The 22,110-nt window shown below is 35.2% G+C and overlaps 1 protein-coding gene across 7 annotated transcripts in view; it reads left to right on the top strand.

The window, feature by feature from the left end:
• Positions 1-22,110, top strand: part of VPS13C (vacuolar protein sorting 13 homolog C) — a 175,013-nt gene that overhangs the window by 66,096 nt on the left and 86,807 nt on the right. For 6 of the 7 annotated variants that reach the window (XR_003795827.1, XM_029237277.1, XM_029237280.1 and 3 more), the window contains 15 exons: positions 494-686; positions 1,888-2,002; positions 2,586-2,722; positions 3,910-4,033; positions 5,369-5,486; positions 8,144-8,273; positions 9,086-9,173; positions 9,824-9,963; positions 13,778-13,931; positions 15,579-15,658; positions 17,259-17,318; positions 19,699-19,861; positions 20,629-20,745; positions 21,615-21,718; positions 21,918-22,085. Coding sequence is in view for 6 of the 7 variants with exons in the window: in XM_029237277.1 (XP_029093110.1) it covers positions 494-686; positions 1,888-2,002; positions 2,586-2,722; positions 3,910-4,033; positions 5,369-5,486; positions 8,144-8,273; positions 9,086-9,173; positions 9,824-9,963; positions 13,778-13,931; positions 15,579-15,658; positions 17,259-17,318; positions 19,699-19,861; positions 20,629-20,745; positions 21,615-21,718; positions 21,918-22,085 (1,891 nt within the window). In the remaining variant the exon portion in view is untranslated. The remainder of the gene's footprint in view (positions 1-493; positions 687-1,887; positions 2,003-2,585; positions 2,723-3,909; positions 4,034-5,368; positions 5,487-8,143; positions 8,274-9,085; positions 9,174-9,823; positions 9,964-13,777; positions 13,932-15,578; positions 15,659-17,258; positions 17,319-19,698; positions 19,862-20,628; positions 20,746-21,614; positions 21,719-21,917; positions 22,086-22,110) is intronic. The other variant, XM_029237278.1, reaches the window with a different exon arrangement.

The following is a 22,110-nucleotide window of genomic DNA, read 5'->3' as shown; positions in this document are numbered from 1 at the left end:
TATTTGAGAGCTCATAAGTAAGAAGGTACTGTAATGTGAAATACCTTAGGGTTAATGCTACACAAGCTCAGTTGTAGAAGGGAATAACTTGGACTTGGAGATCTGGGGCTTAGGCTAACTGAATGGAAGGGACCAACAGATGCAGGGATGAGGGAGCAGAGCGTGCAGGGTGGCATGAAATAGGGAGATGAATTCCATGAGCATGTAGTCCATATAGCATGTATTCATGTGGCAGTTCTGCAGTGTTCTGAAGTTGGCCAGAGTGGATTTTTCATGAGGATAAGGAGAATAAAAAAATAAACCAAATCAGAGAAAAAAGCCCCAGATTGTGTGGGTAATTAAATTCTAGGCTACGGAGTTTGGACTTCAACTCTGGGTGATGGGCATGGTCCTGGCTCTCAAAGGAGTTTTTTAAAAGGGAAATTTGTATTTTAACCTATTATATTAGAAGGATCTTATTTGTAATACTTCTTTTTTCTGCACTGGATTGTAGGGTGGAAGCAAAATTAGAACACTGGTATATAACAGGTCTGAGACAGCAAGATATTGTACCATCACTTGTGGCTTCAATTGGCGATACTGCATCATCCTTGCTTAAAATTGAATTTGAAACCAATCCAGAGAATAGTACTGCTGACCAGACTCTGGTTGTTCAGTCTCAGCCTGTGGAGGTCATCTACGATGCTGTGAGTACAAGGAGAAAGTGAATCCTTATTAAACAAGTCTTATGCTTCTGACATATGGTTTTCTTCTTTTTTCCTTTTCATATTTAACCTTAATTTACTTAGCAGTTCAGTTTACTGACACTTTTTCTTGATTAAAGAGCAGTACATGTTTAGCAGTTAATTTTGATTTTTCATATGCTACAGATTTTTTTCTACTGTATGCTTATGTTAATTTTTTTAAAAAAGTAATATACCCTTAAAGAAGTCTGTGTTTATTATACTGGCTAACTACTCACAAATAACTACACACCAGTTTCCTACCCCAGTTTCTTTTTGCTTATTTTCCCTTTCTCTTCAATGTTTGGAACCAATTTAAAAAGCTTCAGCAGCAAATGAAAGAATTTTAGATACTGTTCATGTGAGAAAAAATCATTGCCATTTCTTTGCTGTTGAAAATGCTGGCTCCAGTTCTGTATCTGTAGCTCCATCTTTATTCAGACTCTCTTAACTCATCTTGAGTATCACTCGTTCCATCACTTGTAGGTTGGCCCCACTCTGTCATTGAGATCCCTGACTTATTTTTACTGTACAGTTTAGAAGTAAATTCACAGTGTGGGTGGGAGGCAGAACTTACTGTATTCTGTGATTTTTTTAAAAAATTTAAAAAAATTTAAATTGTGGTAAAATACATAGAACATAATTTCCCATCTTAGCCATTTTTTAAGTGTGTAGTTCAGTAGGGTTAAGTACATTCACACCATTTTACATCCAATGCCCAGAACTCATTCTTTCTTGCAAAATGTCTGAATTTAAGTTCAAGTTTTGGGTGTAGGTAAGGACTGAACAGCCTTCTTATTTCCTCTCTAAACTTCAAAGTGCAGGAGAATCCAGTTGCAGTATAGAGAGGTGGAGTTTCACCTTCTAATCTGGAGGCTAAGTCTAGGAGTAATGCCCCATTGCTACATCAGTGTGATACCGTAGAACATACTTAAGGTCACCTTAACGATATGCACACATTTGTTGCCTTTCCAATAAGGTGAAGTGGGCTATACCTTTTTTCAGGTTCCCTTTCACTCTAGAGGGAGATGTAGTAGGGTAGATTGTATTTGGAGGTACCACCTCAGTTCAGAGCCAGAGTTGATTAGAATTAAACTGAAACTTTAAATTTTGTAATATAGAAAGTACTCTGTATAACTTGTTTATATTTTAAATGATTTTACAGAAAACCATCAATGCAGTGGTTGAATTCTTTCAGTCAAATAGGGGATTAGATCTTGAGCAAATAACATCAGCTACATTGATGAAGCTGGAAGAAATTAAAGAGAGAACAGCTACAGGTAAAGAATTTGACTGCATAAATGTCATCTAAACTCTCAAAATTTTTTGCTGTTCTAATGTAAATACTATGTTTAAAATAGTGTAGGTAGTTTTTTGTCAAATATACCTGCCAGACTGGGTGAGAAAGAGAGTAATATGGGGCACAGGTGATTCTGTCTGCTGTTACCTTCAGGAACCTGTGCTGCAGAGTGAACTTGAGCTGGAAAACATCCCTGTCTCAGTTCTTAAGCAACTGTTCACCGTAATGTGTGTGAATCAAGTTTTAAAGATACATACTTTTGTGCATTATGGCCTCTAATCTTAAGCCACCTACTGTATATGGTTACTTAACTAAAGAAATAATGAATTTTTCTATCTCTGGCTAAACTACTAGCTGTGTTGGGTTTATTATATTATGCAATATGATTGTTTCTCATTGACCATATGCAATTTCACCTTACACGCTGAATGGAGAATCTAATCTGTGAAAAGAACTTCTCCAACATGCTTTTCAAGTGATCTTCTTATTCTCGTTGTTAATAATGTAATTACATATTTCAATTTGACTGCATAATCTTTCATCATTTCTTTTTCTTCTTTTAGGACTTACACATATTATTGAAACCCGAAAAGTTCTTGATTTAAGGATAAATCTGAAGCCCTCGTATCTAATAGTTCCACAGACAGGTTTCCACCATGAAAAGTCAGATCTTCTCATCTTAGATTTTGGTACATTTCAGGTAGGTGTATATGCATTTCTGTCTGCCCATTTTTGCTCAGTTTAGCAGCTAGCTGCCTGACAGTATGCTGTTTTTCCCTCAGAGTTCACTTAAACTAAACCTAGACTTATTTCTTGTCAGCATTTTGTCAAGCCTAGCTTAGATTGTGCAGTTTGTATGTATCTTACCGCTATTAAAAAAACAACAGCTAACATTTTCTGAAATGGTGGATGATTTGACATTGAGGACTGGCTTACTGCTGTCTTTTCCTAATTAGAGAGAAGCACTCCTAGTTTTCAAGCACTCCTAGGTTTCTAGAATCTAATTACATAGTTTTCTTTGTTAATTTATATGTCTTGAGAATAGAAAATTATACAGATATGAATATATGTTTGTTAAATCACTGACATCAACTAAGTAGAGTACGAGAACTCTAAGGGTTTGGGTGTTGAACCTCCTAGAAATCCAATCTTTTGAGAAAAAGTGAAGATTTCAAAAAATGTCCTGAATTGATCCTTGTTTCCTTTAGGAAGAGGGAAAAGCAAATCGAGATTGGAGCTGAATTCTAATGGCCTAATTATTCTAGTTATATAGTGGGGAGAGGAAGGAATAAAACCTTCTGTTTCATGGTGAAGAGTTTAGGATAGCTGGTAGGGAAGCCTGAGCCACAAGTGGTGACAACTGCTGAGAGCCAGGAAGAGTCGCATGTCTAGACGGGTTATTTGAGATAGACAGCTGTGTAACTCATCTTGTCATTAATTTAAATGTGCTGAGGGGCTTCCCTGGTGGCGCAGTGATTGAGAGTCCGCCTGCTGATGCAGGGGGCGCGGGTTCGTGCCCCAGTCCGGGAGGATCCCGAGTGCTGCAGAGCGGCTGGGCCTGTGAGCCATGGGTGCTGGGCCTGCGCGTCCGGAGCCTGTGCTCCGCAGCAGGAGAGGCCACAACAGTGAGAGGCCCGTGTACCGCAAAAAATAAAATAAAATAAAATAAATGTGCTGCGCACCTGTTACCCAAACGTAATAGAGATGTATGCTGAAATGGTATATTCCTAATAAAATATTTGCTAATAATTATTAGAAAATTAAGCAAAATATGAATTCATTAAGGGCAATGTTTTAATTGTATTTAGGCTTTAAGAAAACACAACTAAAGTATGTTGATATAAAGATTTTTCTGTTAAAAAAATTGAAGGTTTTTCTCCATTTCAGCTTAACAGTAAAGATCAAGGTTTGCAGAAGACTAGTAATTCATCTCTGGAAGAAATAATGGATAAGGCATATGACAAGTTTGATGTGGAAATAAAAAGTGTGCAACTACTCTTTGCAAGAGCAGGTAAACTGTTGCTCAGTTTTCAGGATCTTGAAATTATGTTGAGTAGCATTGGTAAATAGATATGCATGTTTACGTGTATATCAACCCTGATAACATTTGAACGCATATACTGTTGGTCACTTAAGGGAACCAAATAGGAGCCCATCAGTGAAAATCTTTGTCACAATTACAGAGATGTGGCTGTTCATCTTAGGGTACTTAGTACCATTTGAATCTAAGTCCAGTCATTGCCTGTTTTTTTTAAAGTGACATAAAACTGCCCAGAATATGGAATAGAAGTTGCAGTTGGCTTATGTTCCTCTGTTCCAGTGTGTTTGGGATGTCTCAATGTTGTTTTCCCTTGCTGCCTTTATTTTTAAATATTTTACTATTAGCCTAGTCTTTATTTGAGTAGTAGTATGTTTTTTACTTTTGTAGATACCTGACAAGTATGGATATAGTCTTTAAACCCTAAAAGTAGTGAATTTAATTATTTTCCAAAAGGTTTGGTGGTTTCTACTGCTTAAATGAAGATTGTTGGTTCTCTGTATTTCTTTAGTTTCTAGAAGCAATAATAGATATTTGCAAAATATCCTTGAGTATATCACTCTGTGGTAGGTCACTGAAGGAAAGGACATAGTTTCTGTGTGCAGAGTGTATACTATAGTGGGAGTGATGAGATTTATTAAAATGTAAATATATAATGCTCTACGTAGTTTTCTAGATTGAGCCTATTAATTCCTTGAAGAGAAGTACCTATACAGACCATTAAAGCTGCCTTTTCTTTTGTATGTACTTAATAATAATTGTTTGAATTATAAGCAATAAAAGATGTTCATTCATTGCCATCAGTTAAGATCTGTGTAGAGTTCTTTCAGTCATTGGAAGTCTGTCTTTGGAACCTTATTATTTGGAAGATTTTGTCATAAAATCTTGCTTGATAAAACTCATTTTTGCTTTAGAATTATTGCACTTAGGACCCCCAGAAACCTCTTTTTTTCTTGTCTTTCCCTGTTTTTTCCTTTTTTCACTGCAACCCCCCAACCTTGATCTCTAATTCTGGAATCAAGGCAGTAAATTCTTAGGTTGTTTTCCCCGTTTGCTTTAAAATGTAAGATGTTATTAGAAAACATTCTTCAAATAAATGTTTAAAATTATTTTTATATCATAGTCTTTGACTTTTGTCGATCTGTGTTAAAAAATATAGGTCATTTAGCTTGTATGTTGAAAGAAGTAAAAGTCATCATTGAATATATTTGTTAATTATTTTCTAATAGGTTACTTTTCCATAGAACATCTGATAATCTAAAACTAATTAATAAAAACTAGTCATTTAATTAAAAAATTTTTTTTAAGATGAAAACTGGAAAAAGTGTCGATTTCAGCATCCATCAACTATGCATATATTGCAACCCATGGATTTTCATGTTGAGTTGGCCAAGGCAATGGTGGAAAAAGACATTAGAATGGCTAGGTAATGTATGAGTTTCCTTTATATTATAAAATCAACAAGGTGAAATATATCTGCATCAGTTACTGAATTTTAAGAAAGCAAAGCTAGATTTCTGAAGGACAGAAAAAAATAATGATTATCTTACAGCAGAAATACATTTTAAAGGAAATGTTTATTTGAATTATATATCACCTCTCTTATTTCAGAAGTACTTGGGCTTTTACATTTTGTGAAAGTTGGTTATTCCTGTTTTTGAATGGATCGAATTCAAGGTTCAATACTGAAATATAAAATCTTCAAAAATTATAGGCTCTTTTGATTATGGAACCATATAAAATCTTGAGAATAATCTAAGGGAATGGAAAGTAGAAACTGAATTTTGAATTTAAGTAGATAATTATGAAATTATCTGCTGCCTTCTTAATAACAGTTTTGTTGAAGTATTATTGACGTTTAATATGCTATGTTTGTTTAAAGTGTACATTTTGATAAGTTTTGACGTAAATATTTATCTATGAAACCATCACCATAGTCAAGATAATGAACACATCCATCATCCTCAAAAGTCCTTGCGTCCCGTTGTATTCTCTCCCTCACATCCCTACCTGCTAACTCCTCTCCCCTTAATCCCCAGGCAACACTGATCTTTCTGACACTAAAGGTTTGTTAGAGTTTTCTAGAACTTTATATAAATAAAATCATAGAGTTGTAATTCTTTTTTTTTTTGACTTCTTTCATTCAGTATAATTGATTAGAGATTTATTCGTATGTGTGTCTTTAGTTCATTGATACTCTTTATCAGTTGGAGGTTAAACCAACTGTGCATTACTAGATAAAGCTCTTTTAGTAGTAACGTATTATTTTTTTTAAATGTTGGACTTGGCTTGCTAAAATTTTGTTATGAAGTTTTAAAACCTTATATCTCTGTTTATGAGGGATATTGATCTGTGCTTTTATTTTCTTGTTTTGGCATCAATGTATCAGGCTCCATAGAGGGAAGTTGTGTAGAATTGGTATTTTTTCCTTCTTATATGTTTGGTAGAATTCGCCCGTGAAGCCACCTGGGCCTGGAGTTTTCTTTTTTGGGGGAGGGTTTTTAACTACAAATTAAGTTTCTTTAACTTAAATTCAATTTCTTTAATAGATATAAGGCTGTTCAGATTATCTGTTTTTTTGAGTGATCTTTGATAGCTTGCATTGCAATGAAAAAGTTTGTCTTTCATGTCTTAGTTGTTGAGTTTATTGTTTTAAAATTGTTTATAATATTTCCATCTTACCTTTTTAATACCTGGAGAATTTGTAGTGTTGCTGTTTCTCTCACTCTTGATATTAGTAACTTGTACCTTTTCTCTTTTTTTTCTGATCAGTCTGGTTAGAGGTTTATCAATTTTGTTGATCTTCTGAAAGAATCAGCTTTTGGTTTCAAATACTTTCTCTATTGTATTTGTTTTTTATTTCGTTGATTTCCACTCTCACATACAGTATTGCTTTTTTGTTTTGCTTACTTTGGGTTTCATTTGTTTTACTCTCCTAGTTTCTTAAGATGGAAGCTGAGACCATTCAATTGAGACCTTTCTTCTTTTCTAATACAGGCATTTAGTGCTTTAAATTTCCCTTGAAATGCTGCTTAACTGTGCCCTACACATTTTGAAACTCTTCAGTCAGTAGACTGGGTATTTGTACAACTTTAGTCATTTGTTTCCCATCTTTCAACTTTCCTTTGTTGACTGATGTCCAATGTCTTTGAAACAGTTGTTTCACATATTTTGTCCATTATTTTAGTTATTTTAGTTGGGAGGGTTTATCTAGTCCCTCTATTTGGGATGATATTAGTTTTATGCAATGTTTCAGAAATAATAAAGAAGCATCTCACATTTTTACAGTGCTTTTAATTTACAGAGTACTTTCACAGAAAGTTCAATCCTTTGAGGTAGGAACAGCTAACTGGCCTCTTTTGAACATTAGTGGTTGCATTATACAGAAAAATCATTCTTCGTTTAGTAGTTAGGCATCTGTCCGCTTGAGCTGTTCACAGCTTAGTTAGGAAGTCAAAGATAAACAACCTGAAAAGAGTTTTATGAGCAGCTGATAGCTGCCACAAAGTTGTTAGGACAAGCAAACCCAGGCAGTTAGGCGTAATAGGGAAGCAGAAGAGAAGCACGTGCTCAAAAGTAAGCACCTGATGAAAGCACAACAGTGATTCAGCAGTAAGTAAAACAGATAGCCTTCTCATGGAGCTTATATTTTAACCAGAGGAGACATAAACAAGTATACATATGCTATGTCAGGTGCTGATAAATGCTATGAAAGGAAATAATGGGAGGTGAGGGGATAGAGAATGATGGGGTACTCTTTGATGTTCAGAATGAGAAATTTTTGATACCAGGAAATGTTATGTATAGTGTTTTAGGTTTTAAAACATAGATAATTTGTATTTGAAAATGTCTTCCTAAAAATTAGTTAACTTAAGGTTTGGATGCTTAAGAAGGATACAAAACTTGGCTTACATAGAGCTTCCCATTCCCTGACAATGTTGAGGCATTAATGTAATTAGATTAAAACATATCCAAAGTAACTTTGACCCCAGAATGTAGTCTCTTCTCCATTCCCTTCCCCACCTCCATAGTATAGAGAAGCTGGACCTTGAAACCTTATAGTTGAATTAATTATGTTTTTAGATTTAAAGTATCTGGAGGGCTTCCTCTGATGCATGTGAGAATTTCTGATCAGAAGATGAAAGACATGCTACGTTTGATTAACAGTATACCCTTGCCACAGAAATTATCTGCACAGTCTCCAGAGAGACAGGTAAATGGAGATAGTAAAAATGCTAAATATCTTTATGTTTGTATATATGGTGATTTTTTTTCATCTTTTTGTGAGCTGTTTTGTTTTTCAGCATTGTTTAGGGCCAGTTTCCTTTATTTGATACATTTTTGAGGTTTAATGTGGTTGATTCTGTACAGAACTGCATATGGCATTGAATAAAAGACTCTAGCCTATTTTCGTTTTGGAGTGGTGGTAGAAAGTCTGTTATAGGAAATAACGGAAAGAAAGATACATAAATGAAAGGAAAAATGTTTTTCAAATTTAGGAAATGTGTTTTAAATAAAGCTAAATATAGAAATCTTTAAAATGTTGCAAAATAAAATGATCATTATAAAATCTTCTTATATGTTAGACTTAAAAGTTCTAGATCACTTTACTTGGAATTGATCTTTACAACATAAATGTTGGACTTCCATTTACTTTGAAATGAAATTTGAGAGCCAACTAATGTCGATACCATTTTCGAGGGACCTGTCAAAAAGATGTATAATTAATATTGTAATAGACAGCAATAGACTTACCTACTAGAGTTATACATGGTTCTGCCCTTGTAAATGCAGGTGGTGGTCTTAATAATAAGTAAACTCCAGCCAGCCATTAGTTGATTGCATAATGTTCTTTGTTGGAAGATTTGTGTGCTGTGTATCTCCATTTGTGTATCTCCAAGATTTGTGTGCTGTGTCTTTCCATTTCTCTCTATCCTCTATTACTTTTTCAGTATTTCTCTCATTTATGTACATTTAATCCTGCTAAATTAGTATGTTTAGAAAACTTTTTGTATTATTTTCTAGGTATCCTCAATTTCTATTACACCAGCTAGTACAAAAGGCCTACTTGGTACGCCACTGTTGCTAGATGGAGTGGAATCAGGTGAGGAAGGTAAAATGTTCTTTATTAAACCAAACCTAGAGATAAACTTTTCAGAAAATAAAGTGAAAGTGTTATAGTAGTTTACTGGCTTTATTTCCAGTTGTGCTACTAAGCAACAGTGAGACTTTGAGTCATTTATTTTTATTTAAGGCCAAGTTTCTTTGTTCGAATAAAAGTATTTTTGTGATTGACAGTGTTTAAGATTCTAAATAAGCTGCTTTTTTTTGCCCTGATCTCTACTTGATTCTTTTCTCTATCTCTGGTCTAACTGATCTTTTTTCATTTTGAACTAGAATGTAAACTTTATGAGGACAAGGATAATGTCTGTCCTGGTCACCCTGGTGTCCTTAGTGGCTAGTACAGATGGATATGTGATAGATGATACCCAGTAAATATTTTATTGAAAATTGAATGAATAAACTAAAGTGAAAAACAATCAGAAGTGTTGAAGAAGAAAATAGAAGGGCTGTTTGATTTTATATATGATTATCCCATGCCAGGTTGAGTCACTCTGTGGGACTTAGAAAGAAGCTATATTCTGATTCTGAATATGAAGGTTATGTCTAATAAATGAATTTTACTTTTGAGAGATTTCAGTTTGAGTGTTTTATGCAGTTTTCGATGGACATTCTCTCAAGTCAACTGTCTTCTTCCTTTAGAGTCTGATGATGAGTATTTTGATGCTGAGGATGGAGACACACAGACTGGTAAAAGTATGAAAGGGTCAGACATAAAAAAGGTTGCTGAGGCCCCAAATGAGGAGCTCATTAATCTTCTACTGAAGTTTGAAGTTAAAGAAGTATGTATATTTGTTTTGTCCATAAACAAGTATATTCTTGCTACTGCTGTCCTTATAAACTGTCTCATGCTAGACCCAAACATTAAGTATATTTAAAATGTGGTACTCTATCTTCCCTACTGCCACCCCCCCACACACACATACTTCTTAGAAAAGGAAATGTTATTTTGTAAAAACTGATACAAATATGATCTGTGGTATATCTGATCTATTCTGGAAAAGCTCAGGACTCTGAGTTAGGATTTTCTTTTCCGTAGAAAATTTCTGTGACATGTTTAATATTTTTCAACTTTTAAGCCAAATAATATAGTTTATTGTCATGTTTATAATTTAGAAAAATGTAAGCAACCTAAATTTGCAACATGGCTTTTACAGCCATTGAAAGTCTGGTAGTAATAAAAGAAAACATCGACATCGAGAGATGGTCACCGCATATCTTTATTTGGGGAAAAAAAAAAGCGATTACAATTCCAAGGATATTATGATTCCATTTAGAAAATAAACACACACATACACACTTTTTTTAAATAAATGACAGTGTTCATCTCTGTGTGGTGGGATTATAGTTTTTCATTCCCGCCTGTTTGCTTTTATATATATTAAAAATTTTTTTAATGAATACGCATTGCTTTGAAATAAAACACAAAAAGTATAAAAAGGAGGTATTTCTTACTGACTGCTTTATATCTAAGTATTATTGGTATTTGTTTAAAGAAAGATATGTTCTCCATGTTTAGACTTCTTTGACTTCTCTCTTTCTCTCATACTCCCATCTAACATATCAGAAAACCCCTTGACTTTACCTTCAAAATGTATTCAAATGATTGCTCTTCCCTTCCACAGCTATTGCACTGTCCACGTCACCATCATATCTTGATTGGACTATTGCAGTAGCCTCTTGTCTCTTTGCTTCCATCATGTACTCTGTTCTGTAGCTAGAGTGATACTATTTTTAATCTTTTCTTAAAAAAATATTTATCTTTTTGACTGCATTGGGTGTTAGTTGTGGTATGCGGGATCTTTTGTTGTGGCACGCAGGCTTCTCTCTAGTTGTGGCGTGCAGGTTTTCTCTTTCTAGTTGAGGCATGTGGGATTTCAGTTCCCCGACCAGTTGCCCCATGCCATGTGGGATTTCAGTTCCCCGACCAGGGATCGAGCTGTGTGCCTTGCATTGGAAGGCGGACTCTTCACCACTGGACCACCAGGGAAGTCCCTAGAGTGATTGTTTTAAAGGCAAAGTCAGTTCATGCCATTGCTTTGCTCATAACCCTAACACAGGCTTCCCATGTCACTCACAGTAAAGGGCTAAATTCTTCCCATGGCCTACAAGTCACACCATGTGACTTCTTTGGCTTCATCTGCTGTTCTCTTCTTCCTTGCTCATTTTGCTTCAGCCATATTTCATTTATTCCTTCCATAAATGTTTATCAAGTGTTGTCATGTACCAGGCATTGTTTTAGATACTAGAGCTACAGCAGTAAGCAGAGTTCTTCCACATGGAGCTTACACTTGCCTTTTGTTCTTTCTTGTATACCAAAGCATATTCTTTGTGCTTGCTGTTTCCTTTGCCTGGAAAACTCTTTTCTTGCATGACTTGCTTCTTTACTTCCTTTAGAAATGCCATCTCATTGGAAAGGCCTGACCACACAACACAAAATAGCAACCTTTTCTTTTCCCCATCCTCCCTAGAATGTAAGCTTCTTGAAGACAAGGACTTTGTCTGTCCTGGTCATTTTGATGTTCTTAGTGGCTGGCACACCCTCATACATGGAAGATGATGCTCAATAAATATTTTATTGAGTATTGAATGAATGAACTAAAGTCATAAACAATCAAAATCATCTAAGAAAAAATAGTGCTGTTTGAAATATTTTTCCCAATTTGACCTTTTTTTGCCATTCCGAAGTTTTAAATATTTCTGTGGTGAAATCTAATTTTTTCTTTATATTCTAGTTTTAGTGTGTGTTTAGAAAATTATCCTCCATTACAAAAATATTTACCCATGATTTTATTTATTATTTTATGATTTTAATGCTTTCATTTAAATCATTGATTTATTTGAAGTTTATTTTTGTATATCAATTCAGTACTGAATATCTTACTGTACTGTTTTATTGTTTCTGTTTTTCAGTTGACGCTCCTGATTTTTCTTAGGTATATGATTATATCACTGCTAATAATATTAGTTTTTGCTTTTTTTTCAGCATTTATATTTTTCCAGTTATTGTGGCTGGCTTATAGGTTTCCCCAAAATCTGATAGTTCAAAACAACTATTTTTATCAAAACAGCTATTTTATCTTGCTAATAGTTTTGTGGGTTAGGAATTGTGGAAGGGCCCAGCTTAGTCATTTTTGCATGTAGTCTTTCACATGCCTTCAGTCACATTTGACTAGAGTAGCAGTGACCCGCGCTCTCAGTGGGCCTCATGGCTCACTCATGAGGCTGGCAGTTGGTGCTGGATGTTGCCTGGGACCTCGGCTGGGACTTCTGACCACAGTACCAACTCACGGCCTCCTGACCATGGCAGCTTCAGGGTAGTTGAACTTTTTACATGGCAACTAGCTTCCCCCAGAATGAGAAATCCCAGGTGGAAGTTTCATGGCCTTTTTTTGCGGTATACGGGCCTCTCACTGCTATGGCCTCTCCCGTTGCGGGGCACAGGCTCCGGACGCGCAGGCCCAGCGGCCATGGCTCACGGGCCCAGCCGCTCCGCGGCATGTGGGATCTTCCCAGACCAGGCCACGAACCCGTGTCCCCTGCATCGTCAGGCGGACTCTCAACCACTGCGCCACCAAGGAAGCCCTGTACTCTGTTGATTGAAGCAGTCACAACCCTGCCCAAATTCTGCGGGGGTGGGGCAAAGACCTCCATTTCTTGACGGAGATCAAAGAACTTGGATGTTTTAAAAATGGCAACATACATGTTTTATTTTTCATTGGCTAAATATACTGGCTATCATTTCTACAATAAATTTGAATAGTAGTGTAATAGTAAATGTCGTTGTCATACTTTTTGACATTAATGGAGATGATCCTTATATCACCAGACATGACTTTTAGTTTTGAGATAAAGATTTAAAAAAATCATATTCAGGGGCTTACCTGGTGGCACAGTGGTTGAGAGTTCGCCTGACGATGCAGGGGACACGGGCTCGTGCCCTGGTCTGGGAGGATCCCGCATGCCGTGGAGCAGCTGGGCCTGTGAGCCATGGCCGCTGGGCCTGTGCGTCCGGAGTCTGTGCCCCGCAACGGGAGAGGCCACCATGGTGAGAGGCCCGCGTACCGCAAAAAAAAAAAATCATATTCAGGAAGAATTCATACATGCCTATTTTTACTAAATTAAAAAGGTAAATCAATAAGGATATAAAATTTCATCATGATTTTTAGATAGATGTAGTTATATTCTCAATAATAGAGTTTAAGATGATAACTTCCGGGCTTCCCTGGTGGCGCAGTGGTTGAGAGTCCACCTGCCGATGCAGGGTACGCGGGTTCGTACCCCGGTCCGGGAAGATCCCACGTGCCGCGGAGCGGCTGGGCCCGTGAGCCATGGCCGCTGAGCCTGTGCGTCCGGAGCCTGTGCTCTGCAGCGGGAGAGGCCACAACAGTGAGAGCCCCGCGTATCACAAAAAAAAAAAAAAAAAAACCCAAAAGATGATAACTTTCAATCATGGTAAATAACTTGATGGTAATAGAAGAGTATGAGCAAAATTTCTACTATGGTCATGACTGTATATATGAAGAAGGATTTTGTATTTTTAAGTATGATTCAAAGTACTTATCTGCCTTTCATTGGCTGTCCTGATTGTTTTAGGTGATTTTGGAATTTACCAAACAACAGAAGGAAGAGGATACAATTCTAGTGTTTAATGTTACTCAGTTAGGAACAGAGTCTACAATGAGAACATTTGATTTAACTGCGGTAACTTACTTAAAGAAAATCAGCTTGGATTACTATGAAATTCAAGGTAATAGCCATAAAATTAGAAATAATAGACAGTAACAGATTTAGTATTACTTTTGAGTATCTGAAACACATTCATTTATATAGTAATAATTATAATAAATAATAGCTAGCAGTGTTCTAAGCATTTTATAAATAATAACTCATTTAATCCTTGTAACAATGCTATAAGATAGGCAATGCTATTATCTCCAACTTACACAAGAGGAAACAAAGTCATAAATTGGTTACATAATTTACCCAAGGTCACACTGCTAGTTAGTTAGTGGCTGAACCACGATTAAAACCCTAGAAATCTGCCCCTAGGGTCTGTATTCTTAACTGCTATGATCTACTCCGAGAGTCCATATAAATTCCCTTTATATAGGGAGTATTAATCCCATTTTACAAACAAAGGAAGGTTAAATAAAGAGAGATTAAGTGAGTTACTCAAGATCATGCATCTTACTAATAGCAAAACCTAGAATTTATCTCTGGTCTTATAATATTGAAGTTCTTACTCTTTTGATTCAATAGTGTTCATATATCAGAAGCAGCATCAGGTTATGAAAATGAAAATGGTGGGACATAAAATTAATTCTTTCAGAAGCTTTTATGGTTTATGCATTTCAGTGTACATCTTGTATACTCATTGGATGAGGAATGAAGGAATGGATGAATCTACAGTAATTAAGGTTACCTAATATTTGCCAAGTATTTTAATCAAATATAAAGACCTATTTTTTTGTTATTTTTTAAATAGCTCTAACTAAAATTAACCTCAGCTTAGAAGAAAACTGTTTTATGTGTTAGTAAGCTCCTATAAGCACTGTGGAGAGATGGAGTTTACATTATTGTCTTAAGGGGAAAAATACAAATAATAAATTTTCTAGGCTATATTTTCCTTTAGAGAAGGTTATTTCAGTGGAAAATTCTGAGATATCTCAGAAACAGGAGTTATAAAACTGCAAATAATAAAAGATGGATAAAAGAGTGGATAAATCCCTTATCCCTCCATGGCTTCTGGAGGTAGTTCCTTGGGACATGTACATGAGGATATAGAGGACATCTGGTGGTACCTGTTGTTTTTAAATTTAAAGAAATTTAACAATTCCCCTCCCTTCAAAAAACTATTTCCTCTTCTGTGTAAGCCTTCTCTTAGTCTAAACAAAGGAAAATTATTTAAATTTCTTTAATATGAATGAAATTTTAGAGCTCAACAGAATACTACATGTTTTTCTAGTTCAACCTCATTGTTATGTAGTTGAGAAAACTGAAGTTAAATAGCTTTTGGTAAAGGTAGAGGTGAATTAGAATTCATATTTCCTGATTCTTAACACCCGTAGTCTTCTACTGCCTTACGAATGCATGTATGGTCTTAAAAACATCTAGAGAAGTTTTGATTACTTTTGAACGCAGATGTACGATCAGAGAAAATAAATACAGTATGCGTGTTTTTAAGTAAGTTGGATGTCAGAGGTAAGGTAAGGATTTGGATTGGCTTATTTCTTTACCAGTGATGACCTTAATATTTAATAACCATGAAAATATGTGCAGGTAGCTTTTTAAAGCTTAATTAATAAAATTTTTTAAGAAGAAAAGGACATGTTGGAAATTCCAAATGTAAAAAAGAGCAATTTATTTGAAACACTTTTTTTTTCCTTTAATCTAGGGTCCAAAAAGAAGCCCCTTCACTTGATTAGCTCTTCTGACAAACCTGGATTAGATCTCTTAAAAGCGGAGTACATTAAGGTAAGGGTCATAGAATGTTTATATATTTATTGTATACTCTAAACTATCCTCTGGAAGGAAAAAGATGACAGTAGATTATTAAAGGCTCTTGTGTATCATAGGTTTGAATCATAGGGATATCTACTGTTTCTCTTTCCGTTTGCACACCTCTGTCTCTTTCACTCAAGTAAGGACTAGGATTTTACAAAGTCACACTTCTTGTCCACAAAGATGGAAGCCTGGGGTGAAGTAGGTCCTACTACTGTCTTCTGGGGCACATTCACCTACCTACATTCATTGTATGTGTAGGTGATATTTGGCTAAGTATCCTACATCAAAAGGGATAAAGTCAAATTGAATTTGGTTCAGAAGAGAATTGCCCGGATTCGGAAGGACTCAAAAATATGTTATATGAAGAATGTTGAAGAGTGTTATATGAACTGATGGTATTCAGCTTCATTCAAGATTAGTTGATTTATTTAATTATTCAATAACTGTTGAACGTCTTTTGTGTCAGGTTGTGTTAGGATACAGAGATGAAAACCATTCTTTGTTCTCAAGGAATTTGTAGACCAGTAGGGAGATAGGTAAACAACAATTAAAATATAATGTGTTTTATGGATGCCAAGGGGGGAAAGTGGCAGGGGGTGGGTGGTGTGATGAATTGGGAGATTATGATTTGAATGTATACACTGATGTGTACAAAATGGATAACTAATAAGAACCTGCTGTATAAAAAAATAAAATAAAATTCAAAAAATATATAATGTGTTTGATTCTTTAATAAGGAAGAACACAAAGCATTATGGGAGCAGGGAGGCAGGGATATTGATCTAGCCAGAAGGCTTCTCACAGGGGGTAAAACTTTGAATTTATTGTGTATGTTCCCAAGGGACATAACTTGAACCAATTGGTTATTATGATAGGAGATAGATTTTAAAAAATATGTATTTATTTATCAATTGATTATTTATTTATTTTATTTTTTTTGGCTGCACCGGGTCTTAGTTGTGGCACGCAGGATCTTCATTTCGGCATGTGGGATCTTTAGTTGCGGCATGCATGTGGGATCTAGTTCCCCGACCAGGCATTGAACCTGGACCCCCTGCATTGGGAGCACGCAGTCTTACCTACTGAACCACCAGGGAAGTCCCAGGAGACAGATTTTTGATTCAGTGTGAAGACCTCATTAAATCAAACTTCTCTAAAGTTTGGATTTCTAAGAAAATGAGGTTTCTTTCACTGGAGATATCCTAAAATAGACTTGCTGAAGACTTTCTAAAGGTATTTAAACATTAGGTGATAGATGGGCTAGACTACCTTTAAACCTTCTAACCCTCAGAGTTTATCAGTCTGATCCCTAGCTGCAGTTTCCCAAAAGTGAATGATGCCATGCTCTCCTCTGTTTGAAGGGGACGACAAGTTTTTACTCTTATGATAAATAAATAGATTTGGATGTAACTTTATAATAATAATAAAATTAAATATATAATGTATTTTAAAATAGTTATAACTAAATACAAATAAATTAAGTACAGATTATAAGTAAATGATTCATTTACTTTGGTCTTAATTCCTTCTTTAGAACTTTTTTTTTCTTTCTTTTTTCTGTTTTTTTTAGGCTGATAAGAATGGACCCAGTTTTCAAACTAGTTTTGAAAAAACTGAACAAACACTTAAGGTAAGAAATTCTGTTAAAAGAATAGGTCCTGTTTGAAAATAACCTACTCTGTAAGTCTTGAGTATCCTTTGAGGAACCATTAAAAGTTATAAATTAGCCTCATAAATGTCTACCATGCTCTGTGTTTATGATTCAGGATAATAATACTGTTATTTAACTCATTGTATCACATCCTAATTATTTCTAAAGGAGGGAATGCTGTAGATGAGGGAACTTTGATTTACAAAGAACCAACAGGATTCTGAACAAACCAAACTAGATACTGTCTTTTAATGCAGGGTTCAGAAAGTATGTGAAATATAAGGAGAGATGTTGAGTACTTCTGGAGCTATACTAAGGTACTCAAGTACAGGAAGAAGAGGCAAAATGTAATTTTAGGATACAGTAAAAAGAAAATGAGAGAAATGAGTTTCAGATTATACTTTTGAGAGATGGGAAAATCTGTTGAATATTGAATCTTCCTTTTAATAATTTTTATATCCACTTAGTGTCTTGAAGCAATGAAAAGAAGTCCTTTTGTATAAAAAGTGATTATTAAAAAATTTCAACTCGCTATTAGAAAATCTTATATTCTTTAAAGCAATTTGTGTTGCTATTTTAGGTTTCTGGAGTTACTGTTTTTAAAAATATATTTTCTCCTTTAAGCTATATATTCTTTATTTTTAAATGATAGGACCATAATTGTGGTTTTAGAAGATTATTTAGTGACTGAGAACTCACTCTTAATTGCATATTTTATATTTAAATCTCATGAATGTCACATTTGAAATCTTTGTTTTTTTAACATCTTTATTAGAGTATAATTGCTTTACAGTGTTGTGTTAGTTTCTGCTGTATAACAGAGGGAATCAGCTGTATGCATACGTATATCCCCATATCCCCATACTTTATGGGGACTCCCTTGTATGTTATTTTTTGCTTTTCCCTTGCTGCTTTTAATATTTTTCTTTGTATTTAATTTTTGATAGTTGGATTAATATGTGTCTCAGCGTGTTTCTCTTTGGGTTTATCCTGTATGGTACTCAATGTGCTTCCTGGACTTGATTGACTAATTCCTCTCCCACGTTAAGGAAGTTTTCGACTATAATCTCTTCATATATTTTCTTAGACCCTTTCTTTATCTCTTCTTCATCTGAGACCCCTATAATTTGAATGTTGGTGCGTTTAATGTTGCCCCAGAGGTCTCTGAGACTGTCCTCAGTTCTTTTCATTCTTTTTTCTTTATTCTGCTCCCTGGCAGTTATTTCCACCATTTTATCTTCCAGCTCACTTATCCATTCTTCTGCTTCAGTTATTCTGCTATTGATTCCTTCTAGAGTATTTTTAATTTCAGTAATTGTGTTGTTCGTCATTGTTTGTTTGCTCTTTAGTTCTTCTAGATCCTTGTTAAATGTTTCTTGTATTTCTCCATTCTGTTTCCGAGATTTTGGATCATCTTTACTATCATTACTCTGAATTTTTTCTCAGGTAAGTTGCCTATTTCGTCTTCATTTATTTGGTCTTGTAGGTTTTTACCTTGCTCCTTCATCTGTAACATATTTTTTTGTCGTTTCTTTTTTTTTTTGGTGTGTGGTGCTCTGTTCCTGTCTTACTGGTTGTTTGGCCTGAGACGTCCAGCACTGGAGTTTGCAGGCAGTTGGGTAGAGCTGGGTCTCGGTGCTGAGACGAGGACCTCTGGGAGGCCTCACTCTGATTGATATTCCCTGGGGTCTGAGGTTCTCTGTTAGTCCAGCGGTTTGGACTCGGAGCTCCCACCACAGGAGCTCAGGCCTGACCTCCATCCTGGGAACCAAGATCCCGCAAGCTTTTTCTTTTTCCTTTGTGCTTAGTGTAGATGCACTTGCTCATAGGGTGCTGCATGCAGAGGCCTCGCGCCCAGCCCTTCACACCAGAGTTCCTAGTGCGAACCGGCTTCTGCTGACACTGTAGCTTCAGTGGCCATGTGCAGAGCCATTTGAAGAGCCTGAAATTATTTCTTAACACGGTGGTAATACATGGTGATTCTGGAGTTTCATGTTCTAACTTATATGTTTTATATAATCATAATAATAGTCATTGAAGATTCAAAAAAGTGATATATATATTCAATCTTGGAATGGCCATGACAGGCAGATTGTAGGCTCTATGGTAATTAGGATTGGGAAATGGAGTAATTAGGTTACCTTGATACTCAAATGAACCCCCAAAATGTGTAAGTATAATTTACTCTCCATATATTGCCTGTTTAAGGACTGTGAGTTGTGAGTCTTCCTCTCTTCTCTCTTCCTTTTAAGTGGTGTACGGCAGTGATGCAAGCCTAGTTAGGAGCCTTTTGTATACATCATGCAGACTACTGGTATAATTGGCCTGGGAACTAATTTTCTTTTTAAAATATTTCTAGGTGGCTTTTTCATCTTTAAACCTGTTGCTGCATACACAAGCTCTTCTCTCTTCTCTTAATTACCTGACAACCATAATTCCATCAGATGGCCAAAACATGGGTGATACCAAGGAAGTACAAGTTTCTACTGAAAAGCAACAAAAAATTTCAGCTCTGCAGAAAAGTATGAAAAACACTGTTTTGTTTCTTGTTAGTAAGAGTTTTAGAATTGTAGAGCTAAATGGGGAATCTTATGAGAGACCATCTGGTTAGTCATGTACATGCCATTTTGCCTACCTTTGTTCTTTCCTTCAAACTGAGTCATACATGGGTGCCTGATATGTAAGATAAATGTAGTTAATACTGTTGTTTAAAAAAAATGTTTTTGTTCTTATTCTGGTGGTGATGGGGGATGCCTTTATATGAGTATTAGGGGAAGAGGACCTGTATTTATTCTGAGCTCTTCCTCCTCTCAGTGGCTCCTGAAAGGACTCCATAGAGGGTTAATCTTCCCTAACATTTTACAGATAAGGAAATCAAGACCCAGAGACATGAGGGCCAGGGTTCAGGGATAGCATCGAATTGGATAAGAGCCCAGCTTTTGGATCAGAAAGAACTCAGTTCAAATGCTGACTCTGCTACTTAAACTATGGGACCATAGGCATGTTATTTAATATTCAGTAACTTCCTTGAGTTTCAGTGTTGTTATCTTTATGTATTTTAAGTTTTTTCTTGCTTTTACATTATCAAAGTAGTACATCTCACTATTAAAAATGCAAACTATATATAAAGAATATATAAAGCAAAAAAAAGTATTTGAAATACTTAAGAATTTGAGAATTTTAAAATTATTTTAAGCAGAACCATGGTTCACTTAATATAGGGAAGAAACCTTAATAGAGTGTATATTACCAGAATCCACTGTGATAGAATTGCTTTGTTTATATGCAGTGATTGTATCCTCTAAGGAGAGTGACATTATTCACTTCAGGCTGTTTGCCAAGTTGAATGCTTTCTGTGTTATTGTTTGTGATGAGAAGAACAATATTGCTGAAATCAAGATTCAAGGTAAAAGTTCTCATGATATTAAAAATTGTTCAAAAGATAAGCTTTTTTGTTTTTTGCAGTGCTAAAGTATATATAAAATGGAAGGCTCTGAGCTGTGAAAACTGGATTATTTTATTTTATGACATAATTGGATTGCATGTTTTCTTAACTCTGAGAGTTGAACCACACATACTGGTGTTTTGGACCCTTTTGAGAGTTGTCTCAGAGGTGAAAGGAATACTAATGTCAACGTAGGGATGCTGTTGATGAGCTAAGTGTCAACCCAGAATTCAGTTTAAGGTCTGTGAATACACTTTATCTTTGTACAAATGCAAAGCAACCTTACCATGAAGAACAAATCCTCTGAGCCCATTATGTTCTTTTAGGCAAAATCTGCTAAAATGAATGTAGTTTTTTTCTTTGACTCTGTCTTTACCAGCTCATTGTGATCTGGTAAAGGTAAAGAATATGTTTAAGACAATTCTTGAAGAACTTAAAACCCAGAAAACTAGGGTTTTTCTTTGTTCTTTCTAAACTGGCAGTGCATCTACTAGTCTGAATTTGATTCATGAAACTCTTATAGTCTCCATGTAAATGACTGGATATAAGGTGTAAAGAATTTACTAAAATCCTAAGATAATCTATTTGCACTAGATGTAGTTTTTTCACAGGGTTGAAAATTCAAATAATTATTTTTAATGAGTTTATAGGTTTCATTGTTCATAAAACTAAAAATATCTAATATTGCACTTATTTATCAATTGTGAGTTCAAACATTGCTAAATTTATAAAAAATATCACCTACAGAATAAAGTTATGCAATGGAAGAAAAATCTTCAGATCTTATTATGGTATCTATAGAAATTATAATAATATAATTTCTTTTCCAGGACTTGATTCTTCCCTTTCTCTTCAGTCAAGAAAACAGTCACTATTTGCCAGATTGGAAAATATTATTGTCACAGATGTTGATCCTAAGACAGTTCATAAAAAAGTAGGTGATAGTAAATCATTAATATTTTTTGATGATTGAATGTGAGATTTTATTTTAAAATATATTTTATTTTTTAAAATACTAATAAAATATATTTTGATAGAAAAATGTTTCTATAATGATTATAAACCCTTTTAAATTGGGATTTTATTTTGTCATTGTCCATTGGATGGAGTGCATTCAAATCTCTGCTTTTCAGGCTGTGTCAATAATGGGAAATGAAGTCTTTCATTTTAACTTGGATTTGTATCCAGATGCTACTGAGGGGGATTCCTATACTGACATGTCCAAAGTGGATAGTGTGGTGTCACTGAACGTTGGCTGTATTCAGATTGTCTATCTCCATAAATTCCTCATGTCACTTCTGGTAAAATCACTATTTATATATAGAT

Source organism: Monodon monoceros, unplaced genomic scaffold (genome assembly GCF_005190385.1).
Source record: "Monodon monoceros isolate NGI ecotype Baffin Bay Population unplaced genomic scaffold, NGI_Narwhal_1 Super_Scaffold_21, whole genome shotgun sequence".
Taxonomy (NCBI): domain Eukaryota; kingdom Metazoa; phylum Chordata; class Mammalia; order Artiodactyla; family Monodontidae; genus Monodon; species Monodon monoceros.
This window is presented reverse-complemented; position numbering and strand designations above follow the sequence as displayed.